Raw genomic sequence first — 22,936 nt, 5'->3', positions numbered from 1 at the left:
ATATCTCAAAGACATCTTTTTGGTACATATCCCTAAGCTTTAAAGTATTTCAAAGAACAAACATTTTTACCTCAATATGAACTTTTGCTAAATATGAATTGGTATGGATACATTCAATAAATATAATGTGTGCAATACCAAACAGTACACACTGAACCTGTGGTGCCTGTGCAAACTAGTATTGTATCAAGCAGTGAGACATACATATTTCAGTTTTTTCTTGCCAGCAGCCTACTGTACTAGCAGCAGTGTTCAACATTAACTGCTTTTATTTTGTTGACTCAATAGAGGCTTTAAATTGTTGGTTGCCGAGAGCATAGATCAAAGTGAAAAGGGGGAAAGAAGAAAGAAAAAAACTGGGGGGGGGAAAAAAAAACCTGTATACCAAACAATGAAAAGTCCTTTATTGCCATCAGAACATGAGTGAGAAAACCAGAGACAAAGTCTGACAGAGCTGAGTTGACTGTACAACCTGCAACCACACACACACACACACACACACACACACACACACACACACACACACACACACACACACACACACACACACACACACACACAAACACACTCATACAATGCAGTCACAGTCTCTCAACAGGACATGAGGGATACAGATACATGAGGAAAATACAGTACTCACACAATGAGGTAAAAAGGTAAACACAAACATACTAGGGATAAGGGCTTCGTCCTCCACTTGCACACATGCAACTGGGTAACAAATACTCAAGTGCTTGTTCTGCACGCAACACACAGGTGAGCAGAAACGTCTAAGAGCAGCATCTGGGGTCATCGCCATTCGACCGCACTCCCGATTCATCTGTCCTCTTGATTCCTTTGGTGGCATGAACGCCTGCTTGTCATGCACAATGTCGCCTCATATTCAAATACTTTGAGAAACTTTACGCATAAGAGCAGATGAACCAGAGTTGGAAGTGGGGGGGGGGGGGAAGAGAAAAAAAATCACAGGTAGTTTCCTCCTCCCTCTGCAAGTTTCTACGTTAGTTGGGACATTCAACGTGTACATTAGCAGCGGTTTCTAGTGGATGAGACAACGGCTCTGTGAGTCAGATGAATTGATACCCCCTTTTTAATTCCTCATGCACGGGACAGGCACCACTGCGCTACTTGTTGACTAGATGCCATGCAAGGTTAGAAAAATAGACTGCAAACGCACAAGACAAGAGAAATCAAAAGTTCCAGCTCCAGAGAAGAGGTTGATTTCACTTCAGTTTTTTATTTCATAGTTTTTTTTTTTTCTTTTTCTAGGATGTGGAAATAGCAACAAAAAAAGTAAAGTACTTGAGAGCGGTAACCAAGAAAACAGTAACAAATTTGGCAGAGAGCCACAGAGGATGTTTTTTTTTCTTCTTTGCTTTGAGTCCCTCTCCTCACTCCATTTGTCTTAAAACCGTCAGGTAACAAGACAGACGCTTCCGTTTTAAAGTCCTCTGTCACTTTGTGCCACGCGGGCGACCACGACACCCGCACGAGCCATGTTGTGCGCGTCAGTGTGGCTCACTTGTCATTTGATGCTGCTGCTGCCCCCCCCCGACGCACCTCCCTTCTCTTTGAGTCTCCAGGCCCTGACGCTACCCCATCCCAGAAAGGTGCTGTCCCTCGTGTGCATCCGGAGCTGCTGTGCGATCGATGCAGTGGTTTATAATCAAGACACTAGTGTGGCTGGAAGCGAGCGCTGCCGCCTCTCTCTCCTCGCTGGAGGAAGAGGCGCGGGTTTTTAGTTCTCTTACAGTCTAGATCTAAAGTCTGTCTGGTCTCTGGGCCCGAGGGTGCCTCCTCCCGACCCTGCCTGAAGAACTTGCTGTTTTGGAGTTCTGCTACGTGGCCTCTCCCACTTTTAGTTCCGCGGTCATGTTTCAACTGTGCACGCACAAACGAAGGAACCGCGCACTTCCATGCATGCGCCGACCGACCCCCCCACCCCCGGCCCCAACTGACGCCATCGACTATTCCGGGGACAAGCGCCTTTTCCTTTTGGCACTAGACACATCTTCCCTCTCGTGCACGCTCCCCCGCACCACCACCCCCAATCATCATCAGAATCCTCTTTTTTCACTCATTTCCTGTTTACTCGGAACCAAAAAAAAAAAAATTAAATAAAAAAAAATGGAAAACTTCATCCTCTTTACTCCCTCTTGAAAAAAACAACTAAAGTATATTTTTTTAAATTTATTTATTTCAAATTCAAGGCACAATGTCTATTCATGTCTAGTCATGTCTGTCTGTCTGTCTGTCTCGGCTCCAAGGTACAGCGTGCGAACATGGCGTCACATCAGCTATTGAACTGTCTGCTCTCCACGCCCGCCCCTACAGCTCATGTCTTTCCCCTCCGCCACCCTGACACCGTTAAGAGAAGCGTCCGTGTTTGGTTGAGAGAGCGACCAGCGAGTGTGAACCAGTGATCAACATTGAACGAAAATAACAAAAAGAGAGACACAAATAAAGACAACCGTTTCCAAACAAAACAAACAAAAAAAAAAAAGTCTCGTCCTGTTTCTTAGAAATCAGTATTCTTAAAAGTCAATTCTTAACCACCAGCTCTTTCTTTTGGCAAGCTAGTTGTTGTTTTTTTTTTTTTCTTTTTAAATAAGCGAGTACTGATAGATAGGATAGCATACACCGTTAACGTGTGTTTAAGTAGATGCGTTTGTCGTTTTTTTGTACTTTTTCACTCTCATAGTATGGATTTCAGGTATTTTGTCAGGTAATTTTCACTCATCTGTTTAAGGTTTAAGTTAATGCAAGCAGGGACAGAGTTTGCCATGGAGTCTTGCTCTAGACTTGGGTTTCACAAGGGACGGGGACCATCTCTTTAGGAGACCCCGTTGACAAGAGTCAGGGTCTCACTTGGTGAAGTCATGTCTTTGCTTGGGGAGCGCTTGGTGGGTGCTTGCTCGGGTATCTGAGAGCTGGTCCCGTTCTCCTGTAAACACAACAAGCGACAAGAAGTTAGAGGCAATCCAACAGTTTAGACTTGAGCTGAAAGCGGATTTAATGGTACGGCCTAATTTCCCCTCATTCAGAATTAAATGCAAAGTGAAAATGGCAGACACCACTAGTTGCGAGGGAAAGCCCAGAGACCATGTCTGTCAAAGTTATTGAGTTTTAAATCTGGAAGAAATTTTGTTTCTCCAGCATCAAGAAGAACAAAGGAGGAGAAAACGCAACATGCTGACATACAGTGTTGTGCCATATTAAACACACTGAAAAAAACCCTCTGATGACCAACAAATCCCAGTCCCAATAATAGGTAGGTGGTGGTAGTAACTGATGTGCACGTTTTTTTTTGTTTTTTTTTAATAAATCACATAATGTGACACCTGAAATGGGATTAAAACTGAGGCTCTTAGGTAGCAGAGCAAAATTCAGACCTCATTACATCCCTGTGCTTGTGTTTGAGGTTGTACCTTTGGCTCGGGGCCAGCATGGTTTTCTTTCTGGGGAAGGTTCTGTCTGCTCTGGGACTCAGGACGGGATATGTAGTCAGCGACACTCACTGAGAACATAAGAGAACAAACAGTTAAACATGTGGAGGCTACAACAAAAGATGAACAAAGCATAAATCGATTCACAATTAATTTCTCCCTACTGGAAGATAAAACATGGCTAAAAAGTCTCACCATTTTCACCTGTCTGTCTGTCACGGCTGGTCGATCCTCCCTCGGGGCGGTTGCCACGGTTACGGCGGCGGCGACTTCGGTTGCGGCGCTGGGGTCGCGCTTCCTCATCTGATAGATAAGTTAAAAAAAAAAAAAAAGTCAATTTTGGACTCCCCCCGCCCCTCCAGTGCAGGTCACTGCATTCCACCGTCACAGCGCAGCCTCACCGAGTCCGTTCTCATTGGGGCCTGCCTGGCCATCAGATTCAGCGGCGGCATCCATCACACTGGGCTCCTGGTCGTTGCGGCGGCGGCGGGAGCGGCGGCGGCGGTCTCCCATGCCCTCGCTGAGGTCGGAGTCGGCCAGCTCGCCCTCGCCCTCCAGCAGGGAGTAAGGGTTACTGTCCGGGTCCCTCAGCACTGCACGGGCCACCACAAGGCAGAATTGATAAGACTTTAACAACACGGGGTAGTGATTGCTGGATGAGTAGGAACTTGGAAAAGCACGTCAGCACTTTGCGAAATACAGGGGGGGGGGGATTAGACCCCGATTAGCCCAAATAAGCACAACTGAAGGGGGTCTCATAATTTTTCAAAAAGCTACAAAAAAAAAGTTATACATTATTCTCACTAATGGTCACTAAAAATGTCTTTAAAATCTCCCAGTATAACATTGACATTATTAACACGGAGCGGAGCTGCTGTGTGTGTGTCTGTGTGCGTTTTTATATGGACTGTCACAGCTTGCATCCCTGAAATATTGCAAGGTTACTATTGGCCTCCTGCATTCTAAGGAAATTTAGATTGGTAGTGAGTAACAACCAGAAGGAGGGGGGGGCCCCCTGGGACCCCCCCGAAACCCCCCCCCCCCCCCCCCCCATGAATATTGAAGTGAATTTGAGTCATTACAAGTCAGCGGTCATCTCCTACCTGAGCTGATGGAGTTGGAAGGCTTGGGCCCCAGGCCGCCGCGGCCTCGCCCGGGGTTGGAGCCTCGGCCCCTGCCACCCCTCCTGGAACCCCTCTCATCAGCACCGATGCCGCGGGGCCGCTGCTCTCGCTCGTTGGCGTCCTCGGACTCGGAGGCGTTTGACAGTTCAGAGTTTGTACCTGAGCAAGTCAGATGATGCGATCAGCAAACAGAGTAGACAAAGCTATTGTTTTGTTTTGTTTTTTTTCGTTTTGTTTTTTTTTTTCTTATTTTTTTTATTGTATAAAGCTTGACTATGTGCTAAATAAATAAAGGAAAAGATAAAAGAAAAGCTATTTTCAAGTTGTCTTTTGGACTTTCTCTCGTCTATGGCTTTGCTTCCCTTGCGTCCATAGTGTTCCATCATCTTCATTGTTCCACATTCAAACTCACATTTAACTCAAACTCAAAAACAGGAGGTGCACGCAGGTTTTTCTCTCCTCACCGTATCCAGAATACTGGCTGTTGGATGTGCGGCGCCCCCTGCCGCGGCCACCGTAGGTGCGCGAGGTGTGGAGGGAGTTGTTGCTGTCGTCCGTCATGTAGCCCTTCTCTCGTTCACCCCCGGGGCCTCCGGCCCGGCTTGGTGGAGCACGGTACCCAACTCCGATTTGACGGAGCTGCTCGTCGATTTGGAGGCGCTCAAGGCGCAGCTGCTCCACTTCCTACAGGGGACGGTGAGAGGCAGGTGGAGGGTTGGCAGGGATTTGTGGTCCGTAATCAACAAACATATTGATTGTTAACAATGAACCCCCACCCCACCCCGGTTCCCAAATACATACATACATACACACACATACATATATACATATACATGCATACACACATAAATATACATACATACATATACGTACATACATATACATATGTGTGTGTATATATATGTATGTATGTATGTATGTATGTATGTATGTATATATATATATATATATATATATATATATATATATATATATATATATATATATATATATATGTAATACATATACATATGTGTGTGTATATATATGTATGTATGTATGTATGTATGTATGTATGTATATATATATATATATATATACATATACATACACAGACACACACACATATATATATATATATACAGACACACACACACACATATATATATATACACAGACACATATATATATATATACAGACACACACACATATATATATATACACACACACACACACACATATATATACACACACACACACACACATATATACACACACACACACACACACACACACACACACACACACACACACACACACACACACACACACACACACACACACACATATATGTGTAAACTAGTGTTACTATAGTACTGCTAGTGGTGCTTGGGTGCTTAAACCCTGTTAATTTGTCATTCTAACATCAAGAGGCAGCAGATTGTAATGTTGGGCGTTTCGAATAGAGCACGTGAAGGTAAGAGAAACCATTCAGACCAGGTTAAACATGGTCATTGCAAATAAATACACTTCTGCTGATCCGCCTTGTGGATGTCAGCAGTCAGATTGGTCGAGTTCGTAGTAATGAGGGGAAGGTTAAGCAGCTCAGTTGTTCCACACGACCCTTGTGTCATAGATAACTTCTTAGATGGGTGGGTGGGTGGTTGGGGAGGGGACGGCTGTCCAATGGCAGCACTGCCATGACAGCAGATTCTGTGGTAGTTCAGCTGTAGGTGATCTGGAGAAGGAGGAGGAGGAGAAAGGGGAGGGGCATATCACTTTGCAGCGTGACAGCTGCCTCCACCAACGACAGCTGAACCTCATGGGAGGTGCAAAGGAAGTGAGGTGGAGGGGTGGGGATGTTATTTTTGGAAGGCTAGGGTCCAGATAACTGGTAATCTAAACTCCGGCGTACCCTTCACCCCCCCGCCCTCGGCGGGACGCTATTTATATAAGGACATGAGGTAAGGGCAAAATGATGTGCTCTCAGCAGCTTTCCCCATGTGGCTCCTGGGAAGGAGGAGGGAGACAGGTGACCAATAATGAAGGGAGCCCTCATATACACCCACCCATCCATCCACCCACCTACCAACCCCGGGCCTTCCCCCAAATGTCACTTGTCCTTCTAAGAAAAAAAAAAAAGTATGCACAGATCATTTTGGGTAGAGGCTCGCTTGAGTGTTAAAACACAGAACAGGAACATTTGCAGCCATATTTGGGTTAAAAAAAAAAAAAAAAATTTCAGAAAAGGTTGAGAGATGTCACAAACTGGTCAGCAACCAACCTGGAGGTAGGAGACGTGGTACTCCAACAGAGCCTGGGCATTGCTGATGTTTTCCTTAGTCCCAACGAACACAAAGGGAACCATACCCTGTTTTCACAAAGAGGGAGGACAAAAGGAATTTAGTCTCCTTTAAAAATAATGAAACAGAAAAACACGTTAAACAAAGTCCCACTGTGGGGAAGATGTCACTGAGGCGGTGGAAACAAACTGCACACACCACAAACAGACATGTGTTGTGTGCGGAACGGGACGATGACAACACGGCAGAATCAAAGCAGACGCGATCGCCGCTGCTACCAAGTAGCTTTGCAATTGGGTTAATGGCGGGATGGGGGTGTGTGTGTGTGTGTGTGTGCGGGGTCACACGGGAGTGGGAGACGAGCCGACCGGTCCATTCACCTCTTTGCTGCTGGCAGTGTCGTCCCTGCCTGCCCCCTGCCTGCCTACCTCCTCTCGGGGAAGCTTTTTGTCGTTGTCTCCTTCGATTCGGACACGCACCACGCCGGATTTGTCCACGATCTCCTGGATGACTTTTCCGCTCTTGCCGATGACTTTGCCTGAACAGCGGAAAAACACATGAAAATGAATAGATGAAGCGGATTCATCCCTGTATTCTAACAAGAGTGATTATTCCTGGTCACGGAAAGAGATTCCAGAGAAGAAGAAGAGCTCCCAACTCTACAGCGGCTCACTCACCTACTAGATTCCTGGGCACCTGGAAGTAGTCTTCTTTGAATTCGAGGTACTCTCTCGCTTGCTTTACTGCCTCTGGGGTCTGGGACACAACATCAAGATTTGAGTTTGCGGGAAAAAAGTAGATGTCAGGACAGGTTGAGGCGATATCCGACGTCAGATGACCGTTAACAAACCTCTCCGTAGATCCTGAATGTGCAACTGTCCTCCTCAAGTTCAATGGCCGTCACGCCAGGCACCTTCCTGGCCTGCTGGATGTTGGCACCGTGGGAACCAATGGCAAGGCCCATCAGGTCCTCCCTGACCTTCACTTCCTCCTGATACGCTGATGCTAACTGCTTACTCGTCTGGGAGGGGAGAGCACAATTGCCGGTCAACAACGCTAACTGTCCCGGCGTGTGCGTGTGCGTGTCACCAGAGCGCACGTACCTCCAGGTGTTTGGTAGCTTCTTCATTGCGGGACATGAGCATAAGCTTTGTACGGATACTGCGGAAATGCATGTCGCTCAGAATTGTTGCACGCTTTACTGTTGTTTCGTTTGTTGACTGCAAAGAAAATAAAACATGAATTAGATTTAAACATTTATATGTGATCGTTTACACAGAGACCAGAATTTAAATAAGTATATGTATTTATGTAATCATAAATGCAGTTTATTGAGCCAAGGCCAATTGCTTGTTTGTGTGTTTTGTGAAAACTGACCAGCACTATGAGTTCATGTGTTTGGGCACTGTAGAAGATGCAGTTGGCTCCAATAGCTTTCCTGAAGTCTTTATGGATGTTGTCGTCTGCGCATCTGGTAGAAGAAGAAGAAGATTTTTTGATTTTTGAAAAATAACATTTATTGCTGCTCTCATTTACATTAATCAATCAAACTAAATAAGTAAGTAAATAAATATCTAAATAAAAAATTATTTTCTTGTTGTTTTATTTTACACAAGCACGTCACTAAACAATAATTCCACCTCTGTCACCGCACAAGAAGAAGAAGAAGACAGCGAGTGAGGAAGACAGTAATAGAGTAACATGGGATCACTGGTGAAACGCATGCATTCATGCATTCGTGATGTCTTGCCCTGGTAAATCCTGCTATTCTGTTCATGAGAATGAAATCCACAGGCAGTTCAAACTAAAGCTGGGAAATAACTCACATGTCCCGCAGGTCCTCTGGGACTGAGACTGGGACCTTGTGGAAGGTGTTCCGCGAAGACGGACTGTTGGGATTGAGGGGTCTGATGCGGTCAGCTGTGACTATCTCGTTGTACGTGGCGTCGCACGCCGCATATTCGATCACGTAGAACTGGAAGGAGACATCAGAGAGAAACACGCACATACGTGAGCTCGGAGCAAGTGACGGCTTTTAAATTCACACTTAATCGCATCCCTCTTCGAACAAAATCAGTGCTTTAAAATTATGATTTTGAAACAATTTTTATCATTATCACCACCTCTGGAAAACTGGACCCGCTGCCCTCTCATCTACATTTACACCGCAGCAAGATGCAAAGACTGACTGCAATGTTTGGACAAAGGGGATCATTGAGAGAATGAAAGAGCGAGAGAGAGATGACCAGAATTAAAGCCATCGGTCGGTGCTTGACATTCCTGCAGGCTCTTATCAGCCTGCAGCAAATAACAATGCTATACCAGCAAGACACAAGGCTGTCCTCTGTGTAACCCACTGACCCAGTATCCAACTTGCAAGAGTCTTTCGTTTCATTGTAATTATGATAATTATAGCTGGATCGATAGATGGATTAGATAAGACCGACTCTTGTGCCTATTACACACACAGGTTGGCTCAAATCCATATTGGCAAGCATTACAATGTACAGTGTACAGAATTTGAAGGTAGCCTAGCGCAGCCAGACTGAGTCACACATTTAAAATGGGGAAGTCTGTCGCCTTGGTATTTGTGTTTCAGTGAATGTACACAAAAACGCCTTTGCACACGATTCCATTGGCGTAGAAGCAGTCAGTGGAGCTTTAAAACAAAAGTTAGGTTGCTTTTCTTTGCATCAGAGGAAATAATATAATGCAACATTGTGATATCTTCTCTCACACAATGATGCTGCAGTTAGTGCAACAGTGACGACATTACCTCTCCCTTCATCATTCTGACCCGGGCGAGCCACCAACCACATGGTTCCTGTTCGTTGGCCCTGGAGTAAACCTGGTAGACAACATACAGCCAAAGACTAAGTCAACTAACTGGAGAAAAAGCACAGAGTAAAAATCAAAAAAAAAAAAAGAGTGTTTATCAGAAATCACATTTGCCACAGCTTTTATTGTCTTAGTTTAAACCTATTTACACTTCCAGTTTGCTGTTTTATTTATTTATTCATGTAATAAAATGAACACAAACAGTTAAAAACGGGATAAAAGGGATGCAAGCAGCAAGTTTTACCTCCACCTCTTCCCCTTCGCGAATATCCTTGTGGTAGTCACTCGGAGGAGGCAACCGCACGTCACTGAAGGGCAACTGTCTCTCTGGCTGCCAACTAAAGGCACAACAAAAAGAGACGGCACTTAAACATGCAACATTTTCAACCGTGACACCTTGAATACCAGATTAACGCTGAAGCCGCAGCTTTCCGCGACATGGGCGTGTTAACCTCCCTGGAACTTTAACAGACATCACGAAACATAAAATGCCGTGTTACGCGCATTGAGGACGTTCCAGGAACTGTGAATGGTCAGTTGAGAGATTATGTTCAACATCGAATGTCTTCTTAGAACAGAGGAGGGGGCTAAATAGTTGACAGAGTGGCATAACCTTAAGTGAAGTATGTCTGACTGGACACAAGTTAATACTGCTGTAAAAACAAGAAACTTCAAATTCGTCCTCATTTAGTGTTGAGGGGCAAAACATTTTTTTTTATGTATAAGTGTATATATTTTAGCATGTAAAAGCCGTGTCAGTGTCTTCATTGATCAAAATCTGCTGCATTCCCAAAACCAGTACGGCCATGTGCTTAGAGAAAGTAAGCGGAGATGAAGGGGGTGGAGCTTGAGGGTAGGAACAATCCCAAAAATGACACTGGCCACCGTGCTGCCCCCGCTTCCCTCTTTGCATACCTTAGCTCACTATTTTTAGGGGCAACGCGACTCGACAGTCTGAGCCAAGTAGATAAAGAGGGACAAGAGGAGCGGGGGGCTGAAAGGGACAGTTGGGGTTGGAAGTAAAGGGAAGTATGCTATCAGGAATAAAACAACCCAGACATGTACGGACAGCTGCACGCCAAGTATGGGTGCTGAGGAGGAGCGTTTCACAAGCATGGAGAACTGGGAATGACTCAATTGTTAAAAGTTTTACTCTATTTTTAAAACGGCAAAACGGATCAACTGGACAGATCGCACTCACTTGTTTTCAAAGACAATCGTGAGCGAGTCGTCGTGGACGTCTTTGATGTAACCCTGAGAGAAAAGCAGAGGGACAGAATTAAATCTCACAAAAAGGCACAAGGCACAGGCGGTGACAGAGGTTTTCGGGGTGCGAGTATATGATTGTGCGGGTAAACAAAGACGGCAGCTCGCTTTTTGGCCACGCTAGACTGATGCTGTGAGTTGTGAGCCATCTATGGACATCTTGGGGGGGAATAGGCAGTTTTAGGAGCTGTGGATTCGGCACTGGATGCAGCAACGAGGAGCGACGACTTCTCCAGACAGCACAGTCGACATGGGAAACGGATCGAGAGAACGTCACGTTCAGGAAAAACCTCTTTCAGGATATGTGTATACATGGGGTGGGCAGTGCCTCACTGGGCACCCACGTGGCCACACTTCCATCCACATGTCATGGAAGGAAACCATTAAAAGAGAGATCGCTTCAACATGCTAGCTGTCCGTCAAGACCGTCGGCAAATCTGTCATAGAGGGCCGAAACTTTTACAGACACCCCCTCCCACCTCTCTTCAACGCCTCGTGGCGATAGGACAGTGGGAAAGTGGTGGGTGTGGCAGATGTTGTGGAGTGACCCCACCATATTTGGGGCAGAAATCACAAGTGACATCTTTAACTGGGTATGTTGAGAGTCAAAACTGCTACCAATTTGGCTTTCCTTTTTTTTTTTTTTTTTTTTAACAAAAAAGAAAACACCCTGACCAAAGAGCATCAGTGCATGTCTTTGGTATATATCGTTGGCATTGCAAAGGTCTAGCAGCTCAGCCAGTTGTCACAGGTCTGAGTGGAAAAAGTGCTCGTTCTTCATCTTAAATTGTCGCACTCAGAAACTGCTGCCAGTGCAAGTTATGTGAGTGTTATACCAGGTCAAAGGGGCAGACAAGACCCCTCTTTCAAAGGGTGATTAAGTTGACCAGGTGGTTTCCCCGGGTGTGCTGGGGTTGGCACCACACACACACACACACACACACACACACACACACACCAAGATCCGCTTTCTGCTAGTTTTGATTGAAGTTTAGAATAAAGATATGACTGTCTTCCAATAAGAGATCAAACCAATCCAATCCTATTTGTGACTGGGGTGCCTGCGATTCGATCACAGCAGAATGAAATTTCTAAGCATGACACTCGTGGAAATAATCTGATTATTCTATCAATATCAATGTAACTTAAAAGATTGATTTGATTCAGTTTTAAAAAAAATACATATATAAAACATAGACAATAAGTTACACATGATATGAAATATCTGCAAGGAGAATGCGCTTCAACTAGTCTTTTACCTCCTGTCAATCACAACCGAGAGGAACAAATACAAAATAAAACTACCAGAATAGGACATTTGGAGTGCCATTTGCTGCTGTGCATTCATCCCTGTGGATAAAAAGAGGGCCGAGGCGGCACGGACGTAACGGAGATCAGTGGAGAGCGTTCATTAATGTCAGAGCCAAACTGACACCCTATAAAACAGCACGACAGGTGAAGCAGCAGCAGGAGCAAGCAGAGTAAATATAGGCTCACTGCTAAACCGCCATGTGCTTGGTCGTTGGACTGAAGAGCCAGGCGAGGAGAAGAGAACATGGGGAAGTGGATAGGAGATATCAAAAAAGGAGGAGGGAAGGGAAGGTTTATTTATTATTTTTTTTTAAATGATAGGGGCACCTGGGGACTCCTTGGACCGGGTCAACAAACACATTTTTCGAAATGACTAATTGAACAGGATTTCATTTCTCATTCGAGAAAATCAAAGTCCCGAGCTGTGACCTAAAAATTGATATGTTGATACGAGTTTGGATGCAGGCTGTGACACAGCAACACGCATTGGTATGGATGCGAAACTAACTACGCTGTTTCGAGCGTGAAATGAAACAGAAAGCGACTATCAAATCCTTCCTGGTCCGGCCATTAAGGATGAAGTTTAAGGTGCCTGACGTTTAATCTGAATGCTTTGATGTAGCACTTCATCAAATTTGTGCGCAGTACAACAGCTGCCCAATTAGCACTTGGGCTTAGTTTCAGTGTATAGTAAATTGCGTGACAAAACCATTAACCTTGAGAAAACAACTCGGGGGAGAAACTGTTTCCAATGTGTTGTCTTGTGTTTGTTTTTTTTAACCGACAGTCGCTAAAAGCTACTAAATACAGGCCACACACTGATGACAAGTGCACCTAGCTCGGTAGCAAGATGGTGCTAGCTACCCACCCTACTACGGCCAAAGCCAGCGCACTATTTGTCGTTTGTCAGAACCGAATCAAAGAAAACAATACGCGACTCTGCGCTAGCTAATCCCGTACCCAAACCACAATATTCATCACGGGCGAAACTTGGGAGTGTGACAACACAAGAAACTACGACTGCCATCAATTTACCTTGTAGAAGGCCCCGTTAGAGCCGCGAACTTCCACGGCCAGCCCGTCCATGGTTAGCGGAGGATCCCCACGGCTGTGCTTGTCTGTGGCGGCTAAGACTCCCGGCGAGTCCGGTATAGGTACCACCCCCAGCTTCGCCGGCCCTTCGCCGCTCTCCGGCCGCTTGTGGATTTCCAGTGTTTCGGGAGGAGGGAGAGGGGCAAGAGGAGAAGGGGTTGGGGTGATGGGTGTGATGGGATCAACTAATGCAACGCAGACGCTGTCTCCAGCAGCAACTGCCTGTTAGGGAAGCTCCGTGGTCTGGTTCTGCCCGATTGTTGGGGAGATGGCAGGAGCAGGCGGGCACCCCGACGAACGACCACTGTGTGTCGACCTGAGGGTGGGAGAAGCAGCGCGAGTAATGCTACGGAAGGAGGCTAACTGATGGGTGATTAGCTGGGAGGCTAGCTGCAACACCTTGATCCCGTTAGGTTTTTGGGGGGGTGCTAGCTGATTAGCATTCGGTAGCCCGGTTGCGTGTGTTGGTCTGTGCGCGTTGCGCAGCCGTTGCGTTGGTTAATCTCCAATGGGTCGTCTCCGGCGGTTGGTCCTTCGGACTGTGGGGCGATGGTTTTCAGCGGCGCTGCTTTCCCAATCAACGTACGGAGAGATGTACTACCGCCCGGCGACTCCTTACTCCAACTACCCGTCCCTACACACGCCGACAGAGTGAATCAGAGGGACTGAATGACCTCGAATACCACACCCCTTGGCGAGAAAGACCCGCCTACTAAGGGTATCCTGGCCTTGGATTGGCTCAACATTTCAACGATCAACTTTTGCTTTCGGCGACTGGTTTAGCACATAAAGGTTGGCCCACTGGACACACCAATTGAAAACCACAGTGGTGCATCCCAGTACAACCTATTGGCTTATAAGTGCGTCAATTACAATTCTACTCGAGTTGTCTGGCTCCCATGTTTAAGTTTGCCCACTCATTGATGGGAGAAGACCACCAGTCGTTGTGTAAACATCACTACGTAGAAGTAGCCATATGTGTGCATCCTGTATTGTATACCAAAGTTACATCACATGCAAAAAAAATACACAGAAACTCTAAAAAAGGAATACTTTGATGTCAATGAAGGCATGCTGTTACATTGTCTATGCCCGGTCTCCCTTGAATTGCAATACTGAGGGAGGAAAATGCTAAAAACAAAAAACAAAAACAAAACAAAAAAACCTGCTCCCAAAACTTGGTAAGGTGTTAGATAACAAAGAATGATGCATGCGGCCGTGGAAAGACCAGATATGGGCAAGGGCTGTTGCAAGGAAACAGCTGTGAGAAGCACAGGGGTCAGAGGTCATGAAGGAATGCAACCCAGTGCAGAAATTCTTCAATCTCAGTCTCACCCTCTAGAAATTAGTCCAACCTCCTGTCACAGTGCTAAACCAATTCCCAGTTGCAAACAAAATGAGCAACACTATGGAAAATACTATGTTCAATAAATAAATAGTGAGATGCCATTTTTATTGTATTTAAACAAACTTTTTTTAAAATGCAATCATAGAGTTATAATGACAGCAGAAGGTGTATTTAGAATGTATTTGAGCACAGAGAGCCTAAATTACTTTCTGTGTGTTTCCATACAGCTGTAAAAAACAAGAAAACCTAATATTGAGAATCAAATGAATTTGATATAAGCTTTAACGTTATTATATTAACCATTATTAACCTCTCTCTTTCTAACCCCTCTATTCCCTAATAGGTGGACATTGATACCTAATTATTTTTGAGTGTGTGTAGTCATAAAAAAATCTGATTTTTTGTTTTATCCTCTACAGAGTATGATGTAAAAAATAAATAAATAAATAATGGTGTTTCTAAAAGTTGTATTGTAAGTAATTTCTTCTGTTACGTTGAGAGAGCTATTTAGTATTACACTATCTGAGGTTTCCGAACTTTATGCTGCTTTTGGACTGTTTGCTTTCTCCAGAGTTTTTTTTAATTCAATATCTGTTTCTTCCAGGTCATTTTTTGACGAAGCCACTGTTATACAATCTAACTGTGGGTGTGTGCTGTAACAACAATACACGTCTTATTCCAATCTTCAATCTTGGTCTCTAACCTCAAATCCTGTGGTGTATTTCTTTAATAGATACATTTTGGAATTGTAATTTTAAATTTATATGTACATGTTTGTTGATATTTATCCGGCGTTGTCTTATTTAAGGAAATCATATGTCGTCGGTTAAAAAAGTGAAACGATTTTAATTTTGAGTGCGCATTGCGATTCTTTTTCTTGACTCGGGCCCGCCCCCTTTGTGACGACGGATTGGTGCGTTTCTGCCAATAGCATTCGTCGTATTACACGCGCGCAACTCAGTTCCGGAAGTGAAGTTTTTGCGTTTCGAGTGGAGTACTTCTCAAGAGCCACAAAGACACAAAAATCAGCGCATCAACCTTTTACCTCGATGGTATTGCGAAACAAAACGGATTGTTGAAATGTCTTCTGCCCCTGAGTCTGCACATATATCTTCGCTTGGAAAGGGCGACGGTATTCGTCAACAAGGTAGGGGAAAAGTTAGTCATAATAAGCTGGTACTCATGTTAAACGTTGTTGTCGTCGTCGTCGTCGTCGTCGTCGCTGTTGTTGTTTAACTAATCTTTTTAAGAAAGCTGGAAAATAAATATGCCAAACTGTAAGGAATCAATGTTTTGGCAGGGGAAACTCTGTAAATGGCAGACATTTACTTGGTCTCTCCCTCCCAGTCCTCGCATCCTTCCCTCTGTGTGACATGACAGAGGATGATCTCAGCCAGAATCCTCAGTTCTGTGTACTGCTGGCTACCTTGACGCAGCACCTGGACCGAACTGGACTCACTGTACCACTGAAGACTGAACTGGACAAGGTAACATCAGACAGGCCAGGGCAAACCCTCAAGAATGATGAACATATTATCTTGTTGTATGGATTTTCACAATTTGTGAAATGCACTGTCAAAGATCGGGCTCTAATCGAGATTTAATGGTCAGAAAACAATGTTCTTACTTTTACAAGTTGACATGACTTCGTAAAGTCATGAAATGATATTTTCGGGGGGGGGGTCCAAATAAGGTTAATATAGCATGATAAAGAAGATATTTGTGTACTAAAAATGTCTATTTCAGATCATGTATAAGTGGATGGACTTATGGGTGTTTACTGTTTTTTCTTTTTCTTTTTCTTTTTTTAAAGGCAGACCAGAAGCTGCAGAGCCACAGACGTCAGTGGCTGCGCTCAGAGGGTCTTCATAAGGGGTTGCAGGAGATGATCCAGGACCACTGTGTCAGGAAGCACCATGCCACTATACCCCCTGACCAGAGCATGGTATCTTTGCAATTATGGTTGCATGAATGCTTGATTATGTGACAATCAAAACCAAGCAGGAAAATTAAAAGTTCCGTTTGTCATCTGCAACATCTGAAATCTATTTCACATGTCCATGTTAAGCAAATTGATTTGTTGTCCTGCAGTTAAACTTGGCTGAATTTAAATATGTTTCAGTATATATTTTGCGTGTGTTTAGTTTTATGAGACGATGCAGAGATGTCTGCTAGTGGCCCAGGCTGTGAGACTGCTGGATCCAAGTTGTCCCACCAGTCAGGACAAGACATCCATCCTTGGTCTGAAACCCCAACAAGTAGAGGAGCTTATGCCATCAGAGAAGGTGGGACTCAAAAATTTGTATGGTGTTCAATGTGAATGTGGTAGACAGGTGGGAGATTAAATGTGATTTGTAATGTTAGAAATGATCTATAGAAGCATGGAAATGTCTCTGTGTTTGTCACTTCCCTGTCAGTGATGGGGTGTTTACCTTCAGCAGAATGTTCAGAGAATGAAGCAGAGTCTTCCCAGAGAACTGGAGAAGCATCTGAAAAAGAACTGTCTGAGCCTTCTCTCTTACTACCAACCTGAATGGGGTATAGTAGACAAAGATTTACACACAGATCTTTTTTTATGTGTTAACTTAAGTACCAACTTTGCTGTGTATTTTTTTTTTTTTTTTGCAGAGAGTGAGAGTGACGGTCTGAAGACCACCAAATTATCTCATCTGTCCTCCCAGCTGGAACAAGAGAAGAAGAGAACAGAGAGCCTGAAGGAGACATGCAAAGAAAACATGGTTCTCCTGCAAAGACAGACTCAACTCTACCTTTGCGTAAGATCGATTTTTTTTTTATTTTTGATGAAAACTGGCTCGTTGATCTATTTTTGTTTGTGCAGTCAGACTTCAAGTTATTTCTTCACTGAAATCCTTCATTATTTACACATTTTCTTGCTTGCATCAATTTGTGTTCAGGAGCTAACTAAGTGCATCCAGCTTCTGCAGTCTCTAATCATGGACTGCCGGCTGAAGATACAGACAGATCTGGACAGGAAGAAATTAGACTACTTTGAAGCAAAATGTGAACTTGTCTTACAGAAAGTCAAGTAAGTTTTTTTTTCTACTACTAAAATAATCATTATTGCTAAAATAGTCTTTGTAAAATCATGAGAATTGTGTGTTTGTGATATATCTTTTTCTTGAAAGGACTGAGATGGTGGAAATTCAGCTGGACACATACACAGTGGACTCAATATCGGCTCATAGAAAAATGAGGCAAGACACTCTTTGTTTGTTGCCTTCTGTCTTAATGGTGCTGCGCTGTTATTTTCCACTTGCTTTTTCAAAAGTCATGCAGAAGCAGTATTTGTGGGATTGTTACATAAACATATTTGTTGTTGCTTTTTTATCTCAACGACCTGATTCCTTTAGATGTTTGTAATATTATCTGACTATGCAATGCTTTTACTCTCATGCTGCAATTTCAGAGAGAAGCTGGACTCTGAACTGAAAGCCTGTCAAGCAGAGAAGCAGAGTGTCGAGTTGAAACTGGCCTCTTTTGAGATCTTGGGCAAAGAATTTGAAGCACTGGCAGAAGAGTATTGCAAACTGAGGCAAGAGATCGAGACAAAAAACTGGGTGCTAAAGGAATTCACACATTAGAAGATCAAATGTAGTTCATTATGGAAACAGTTGTCCTCTTTATGTCTGCAATTCAACAATGTAGCGTTTACAGGAATAAGAAAGTTAATTTAATGGTGAGTTAAAAAACAAAAATCCAGAAAGATGTTCAGACATTTCTCATTTGTTTTTGTGTTATTCTCCAAAATAGATAGTTGCACTCCTAACCTCAAAGTCTTCTTGTTTATTTTGTATTTAAGATTTTCATCATTAAACAGAAAACTTTTCCGTCAGACTGGCACACACTCTTTACTTCTTAACATAATCTTACCACTTGCTTTACCAATATTCGATCCATGCATCTTCTTTACCTGCTTACTCCTGCACTGCTGCTGAGGTCTGCCGGAGCCTCTTCCAGTTGTTGTGGGGCAAAGGCAGGGTGCCATACATACAAAGACAAACAAACATACATAGATACACACACACACACACACACACACACACACACACACACACACACACACACACCTATGGACAATTTAAAATTCCCAATTTGCCTCATATACACGTTTTTGGACTGTGTGAGGAAGCCGTAGGACCATGCAAACATGCAACCTGCAAACTCCACAGAGAAAGGCCCCATGCCCAGGATCAAACCCAAGAGCTTCTTGCTGTGAGGCGACAGCTCTAACCACTGCTCTGCCATGTCACTCTTAACAATATTATTATTATTATTTAAACATAACCAACACTGTCAGCATAGCCATATAACTACAATGATGAAGAAAATTAAGTTGAAAGTGCTATCACCAATCAAACGACTGAAGTGGTGCTATTTGCATACAAGATTTCTTTTTAAAGAAAAACAATTGATTCCATCGACTCTGGAAGCTGAGCATGAAGTAGGTGGAGTGCAGTGACTGGAATGACAGGGACCACACAGTCAGTTTGTCATTTAACCAAACTTTATGTTGGCTAAAGTAAAGGAAACATTTTTGGGGGGATTTTAAGAGTTGTTGGCTAGGATCATAGAATAGGAAGTACAGGTGAACTTAAAAGCTGCTAATGATTCAGCAAAATAAGATGAAGCTTTACGTCTCACAACAGGGAAATTTGCACTGTGTATACAGCAACTAAGTAGTAGCAGTATGGAGAGAAAAAGAATACAAAAATAGATCTAGTCTGTGCATGCTCTGCATGGAAAAAACACAAATATTATGCACAGTATTTTAGATATATGTATATGTATATATAATTTATTGGCCTGGACTGGCCTTCCTGATGGTCTGTTTATCTTTCTTGAAAAGTGCACTTGTTTTGCCTTTCTTCCAGTCCATACCTTGAATACGAATGGAAGCCCAATTTGCTTATGTAACAATTATTTTACCACTACAAAATTCATTTTCTTTGACGTTGGGTGTACCACTAGTGGAATTTAAGTGAAACAGATGTGCCAAACGCCGGTAAATTATTTCTGTGAAGAAGCTATCCTGTACTGTCTCGCTTTATCCATAGGGTGGCGGTATACATTAAATTCTAAAAGATTCTGCCGTCGCGTCTCAAGTTTCAGTCATAAAAAAAACGATTACAACGTCGGTAACAACTTCTAAATTCTTAGTGGCTTCTTTTATATCAGTCGGGGCGTGCAACTGATGATTCGCCATACATTAAACACGTTGAAATAAGTCTAATTCCATCCATTGATTTTCTTCGCGCACGCAAATGGTTAAAGTCGCGTCTCCGCCGAGCGGGGGGAAACGGAAGTAGGCAGCAGTGCAGCATCTCGCTCCGTGCGAGCCTCTCTGGCCACCCTCCCTCTCATCAGCAGCAGCTGCGGCCCCGCCTCGGACGCGAACCGCTGGCTGGTTCTCCTCCACGCGCAACTCACATCTGGCTGTCACAAAAGGGGGAGAGGAAGAAAAAAAAAAAAAAAATCCCACGGCGGCACTTCCGGCCCCGCGGCATGCTCACACACCGGGAGACACGACAGGGATTGTAAGAGAAGGGGCGCGATGTCTGAGGTGCGAAAATTCACAAAGCGGCTGAGCAAACCCGGGACAGCCGCGGAAGTACGACAGAGCGTGTCGGAGGCTGTTCGGAGCTCCGTGGACCTTGTGGTGAGCGCGGCTCGGATGAAACTGCTTTTCCACTCACTGCTGCTCTCCTCTCCCTCCACTCATGTTTTCCACTCTTTCATTTTTTCCCTCCTGTTTCTCCACTTGAATTCCCCCACGCAAATCACGGCATTATTGCCATCACCGGCGTGGATTTTTACACTCTATGCAATTGTTAAACAGAATTAATTCATTATGAGGCCATTTCTAGGCGAGCATCCAGCTTTCTAGGGTTTGCGCCGGTGATTTTCTCTAATAATGAGGTGGTGTGAGAGTGCGAGCAAGGAGCGTTCGGTTTCCAGTCCGGTGCGGCTCCTTTTGTGTGCTGGCGCATGAGGAGCTGTGCCAGTTGGACAGCTGCAAGCATGGCTTCCACGGGATGATGATGTCTGTTTCTCTTTATCCCGGCTGGAAACGGCCACGAGGAACCATCGAGGGCAGCTCATGCGCGTCCTTCTCAAATTGACGCATTCTGACAATTCAAAGGGGCCAAAGCAGAGGATTTCTCAATGGTTTGTAAACGGACCCATGTTGATGGCGACCTGGTCCTCAGTCTGGTTCTGGTTCTACTTTCCCCGCAGCTTCTTTGGCACCAAGGATGCTGCTGATAAAGCAATATTTCTTGTGTGTGTGTGTGTGTGTGTGTGTGTGTGTGTGTGTGTGTGTGTGTTTGTGTGTGTGTGTGTGTGTGTGTGTGTGTGTGTGTGTGTGTGTGTGTGTGTGTGTGTGTGTGTATCTAATGGCCCCATATATTGTAATATAGCAAAACATACCTACTTGTGTGTGTTTTATGCAGTAATTAGTGTCTCTTCCCTACAAATGAACTCCTTAAAAAGACGGGATAGATTCCAATTGTTACTTTTTTTTCCACATCTCGTCTCCACTTCAGAAAATGTGTGCTCAGACACGCAGTTGTGGGATCCAAAGCTTTGTGATGTTTCAACGTGATGCCTCACTGATACCTGTCCTAGCTTGACGACGTCCACCGCCACGTTTTAGTTCCACAATCTGAGATCACTTTGTTGCCTTGTTTGCGTTCCCTTCCAAACATGTGGGAGATCCAGCAAAGCGTTTTAGCACGGGATGAAACCCTGGGGGCTGCAAACAGAGCGCTAAGTTTGCTGTTTTTATTATTCTGGGTAGTTTTTAGATAATTCATCATCCATGGCTGTTCAGTCTAAAAAAAAAAAAAATGAAGATATTAAACTGGGAAGGAAACCTTAAACATGGCACTGTGAGCCTCATCTCGTGTAGCTTGTGTTTTCTCCTTCCGCTTTGTCATACATCCTCATCTAATGTATGATTGGGAAAGTGTAGTTTGGATGAGCCATAAACTCCTGCTCCTCTGGGACGAGCCTCCGGTCTTATGACGATCGTCGCGAGGACAGTGACGCAAAAAAGATAAATCATGTGATAAGATTTGGATTTCCGCCGCAGAGGTGGGTGTGTGTGTGTGTGTCTTGTGTCTTCTGCTCAGCAGCAGCAGCAGCAGGTTTTCAACAGTTGCGATGACAGTGGCTGGGCCTTCTGTAATTGAGAACAAGTAGTGTTTTGTTAAAGAGCTGTGGGGATCCCCTGGGCCATTTTGTGACCCTGCTTCCTGTGACTGCGTTCATGCTCTCTGCATTTTCATCTCTGTTAGGTTTCTTGGCTTGGTTCTCTACAGGACAAGCGTGCCGTCTCTCCCGAGTTCAACCTCAAATGAGACAGTTGTGAGAAGAAACGGCGCAGCAGCGGAAATTTCCAATATGTTGACGCAGAGAGCCCTCGGGCAAATTAGTGTTAAGCTGCTCTGTGAGAAGGCCTGTCAGCTGACGTGTCAGCGAGTGCTCGATGTTAAACAGAAAACCCTGTTAAAAATAACGGTAGACATCTTTACCGTCTCAGAAAGCAGTAGGTGGTTGAAGCTGCGCAAATGAAAAGTTAGCTTAGTTGGTAATTATATTCTATTGATTGTTCAGAATGACAGTCTGAGCCTCTTCAAGCTCCTGGATTATGTACAATTTGCTTTACCCACGTTGTCTGTCTATTATGTCACTGCATTCCTCAGAAAGACGAAAAGTTCATTTCTATTTAGGCCTATAGTTATTTCTGGCTGCACTTCCCAGAAAGTGCGTCACATGGGGCACCAGTAGCTCCTGGCTTTCTGGACATTTTTTTTTTTAAATGCAATTTTTGTGTTATTAATGGAGTTCTGGATGAAAAGTTAGACGCCATATGTTAAAATGTTGTATTTGCTGCTTTTTAAAAATCATTGTAACGGGTATTCGCTTTGAGAAAGCCGGGGTCAGTTGCGGCTGTTGGTTGTATTTTGTTTTTAGAATCTTTGACCTTTCTGACCTCGTTTTGTCTCATCTTCACATCAGCAGACTGCTTTCAGTTGGTAAGCCTAGCTTCCCATCAGCCTTAAACTTCATAAACTGGCAGCCACGTATGAGAAAAATAGAGATAGAAATGAAAATTCTGCTTTCACAACATGTTTTTTCTAAACTCAAAATGTTTAATTGACCAAGGTTTGCTTTGTGCCTCTGGCTGTGTTTTTTCCCCTCAGTGT

General features: G+C 44.2%; 3 protein-coding genes across 12 annotated transcripts in view; 2 read left to right on the top strand and 1 right to left on the bottom strand.

Annotated features, from left to right (window-relative positions):
* Positions 1 to 382: 382 nt before the first annotated feature.
* Positions 383 to 14,024, bottom strand: fxr2 (FMR1 autosomal homolog 2). Of its 6 annotated transcripts, none has more exons than XR_012927703.1 (18): positions 13,304 to 14,023; positions 10,893 to 10,945; positions 9,936 to 10,029; positions 9,630 to 9,701; positions 8,680 to 8,828; positions 8,231 to 8,324; positions 7,957 to 8,073; positions 7,704 to 7,874; positions 7,531 to 7,609; positions 7,234 to 7,391; positions 6,835 to 6,921; positions 5,035 to 5,254; positions 4,550 to 4,729; positions 3,848 to 4,039; positions 3,642 to 3,749; positions 3,429 to 3,517; positions 503 to 2,944; positions 383 to 472 (listed from the first exon to the last, which is right to left on the bottom strand). XR_012927703.1 is itself a non-coding variant. In XM_076033974.1 (17 exons), the coding sequence occupies exons 1-17, from the start codon at positions 13,352 to 13,354 to the stop codon at positions 2,834 to 2,836; spliced, it is 1,968 nt and encodes a 655-aa protein (XP_075890089.1). In that variant the 5' UTR covers positions 13,355 to 14,024; the 3' UTR covers positions 383 to 2,833. The 6 variants fall into 6 exon arrangements, 4 of the variants coding, with proteins under 4 accessions (XP_075890089.1, XP_075890086.1, XP_075890087.1 ...); XR_012927702.1 differs by having other exon boundaries at positions 507 to 2,944; XM_076033974.1 differs by having other exon boundaries at positions 383 to 2,944; positions 3,651 to 3,749; positions 7,282 to 7,391; positions 13,304 to 14,024.
* Positions 14,025 to 15,659: 1,635 nt separating this feature from the next.
* On the top strand, positions 15,660 to 18,561 carry haus4 (HAUS augmin-like complex, subunit 4). Of its 2 annotated transcripts, none has more exons than XM_076033969.1 (9): positions 15,660 to 15,855; positions 16,056 to 16,195; positions 16,522 to 16,653; positions 16,853 to 16,993; positions 17,150 to 17,246; positions 17,337 to 17,482; positions 17,624 to 17,754; positions 17,855 to 17,923; positions 18,136 to 18,561. In XM_076033969.1, exons 1-9 carry the CDS (start codon positions 15,789 to 15,791, stop codon positions 18,308 to 18,310), a joined length of 1,098 nt encoding a protein of 365 aa, XP_075890084.1. In that variant the 5' UTR covers positions 15,660 to 15,788; the 3' UTR covers positions 18,311 to 18,561. The 2 variants fall into 2 exon arrangements, with proteins under 2 accessions (XP_075890084.1, XP_075890085.1); XM_076033970.1 differs by having other exon boundaries at positions 15,662 to 15,855; positions 17,147 to 17,246.
* A 1,511-nt stretch (positions 18,562 to 20,072) lies between these two features.
* Positions 20,073 to 22,936, top strand: part of dock11 (dedicator of cytokinesis 11) — a 52,715-nt gene continuing 49,851 nt past the window's right edge. For 2 of the 4 annotated variants that reach the window (XM_076033966.1, XM_076033963.1), the window contains exon 1: positions 20,076 to 20,385. In XM_076033966.1, coding sequence (XP_075890081.1) covers positions 20,281 to 20,385 — 105 coding nt within the window. In that variant the 5' untranslated portion in view covers positions 20,076 to 20,280. Of the gene's footprint in view, positions 20,386 to 22,936 lie in introns of all 4 variants that reach the window. The other 2 variants (XM_076033967.1, XM_076033965.1) reach the window with 2 other exon arrangements.

The sequence above is a fragment of the Nelusetta ayraudi genome, unplaced genomic scaffold (genome assembly GCF_046127955.1).
Source record: "Nelusetta ayraudi isolate G7.1 ecotype Tasmania unplaced genomic scaffold, CSIRO-AGI_Nayr_v1 ptg000042l, whole genome shotgun sequence".
Classification (NCBI taxonomy): Eukaryota; Metazoa; Chordata; class Actinopteri; order Tetraodontiformes; family Monacanthidae; genus Nelusetta; species Nelusetta ayraudi.
Note: the sequence above shows the minus strand (reverse complement) of the source record. Positions and strands in the feature narration are given on the sequence as shown.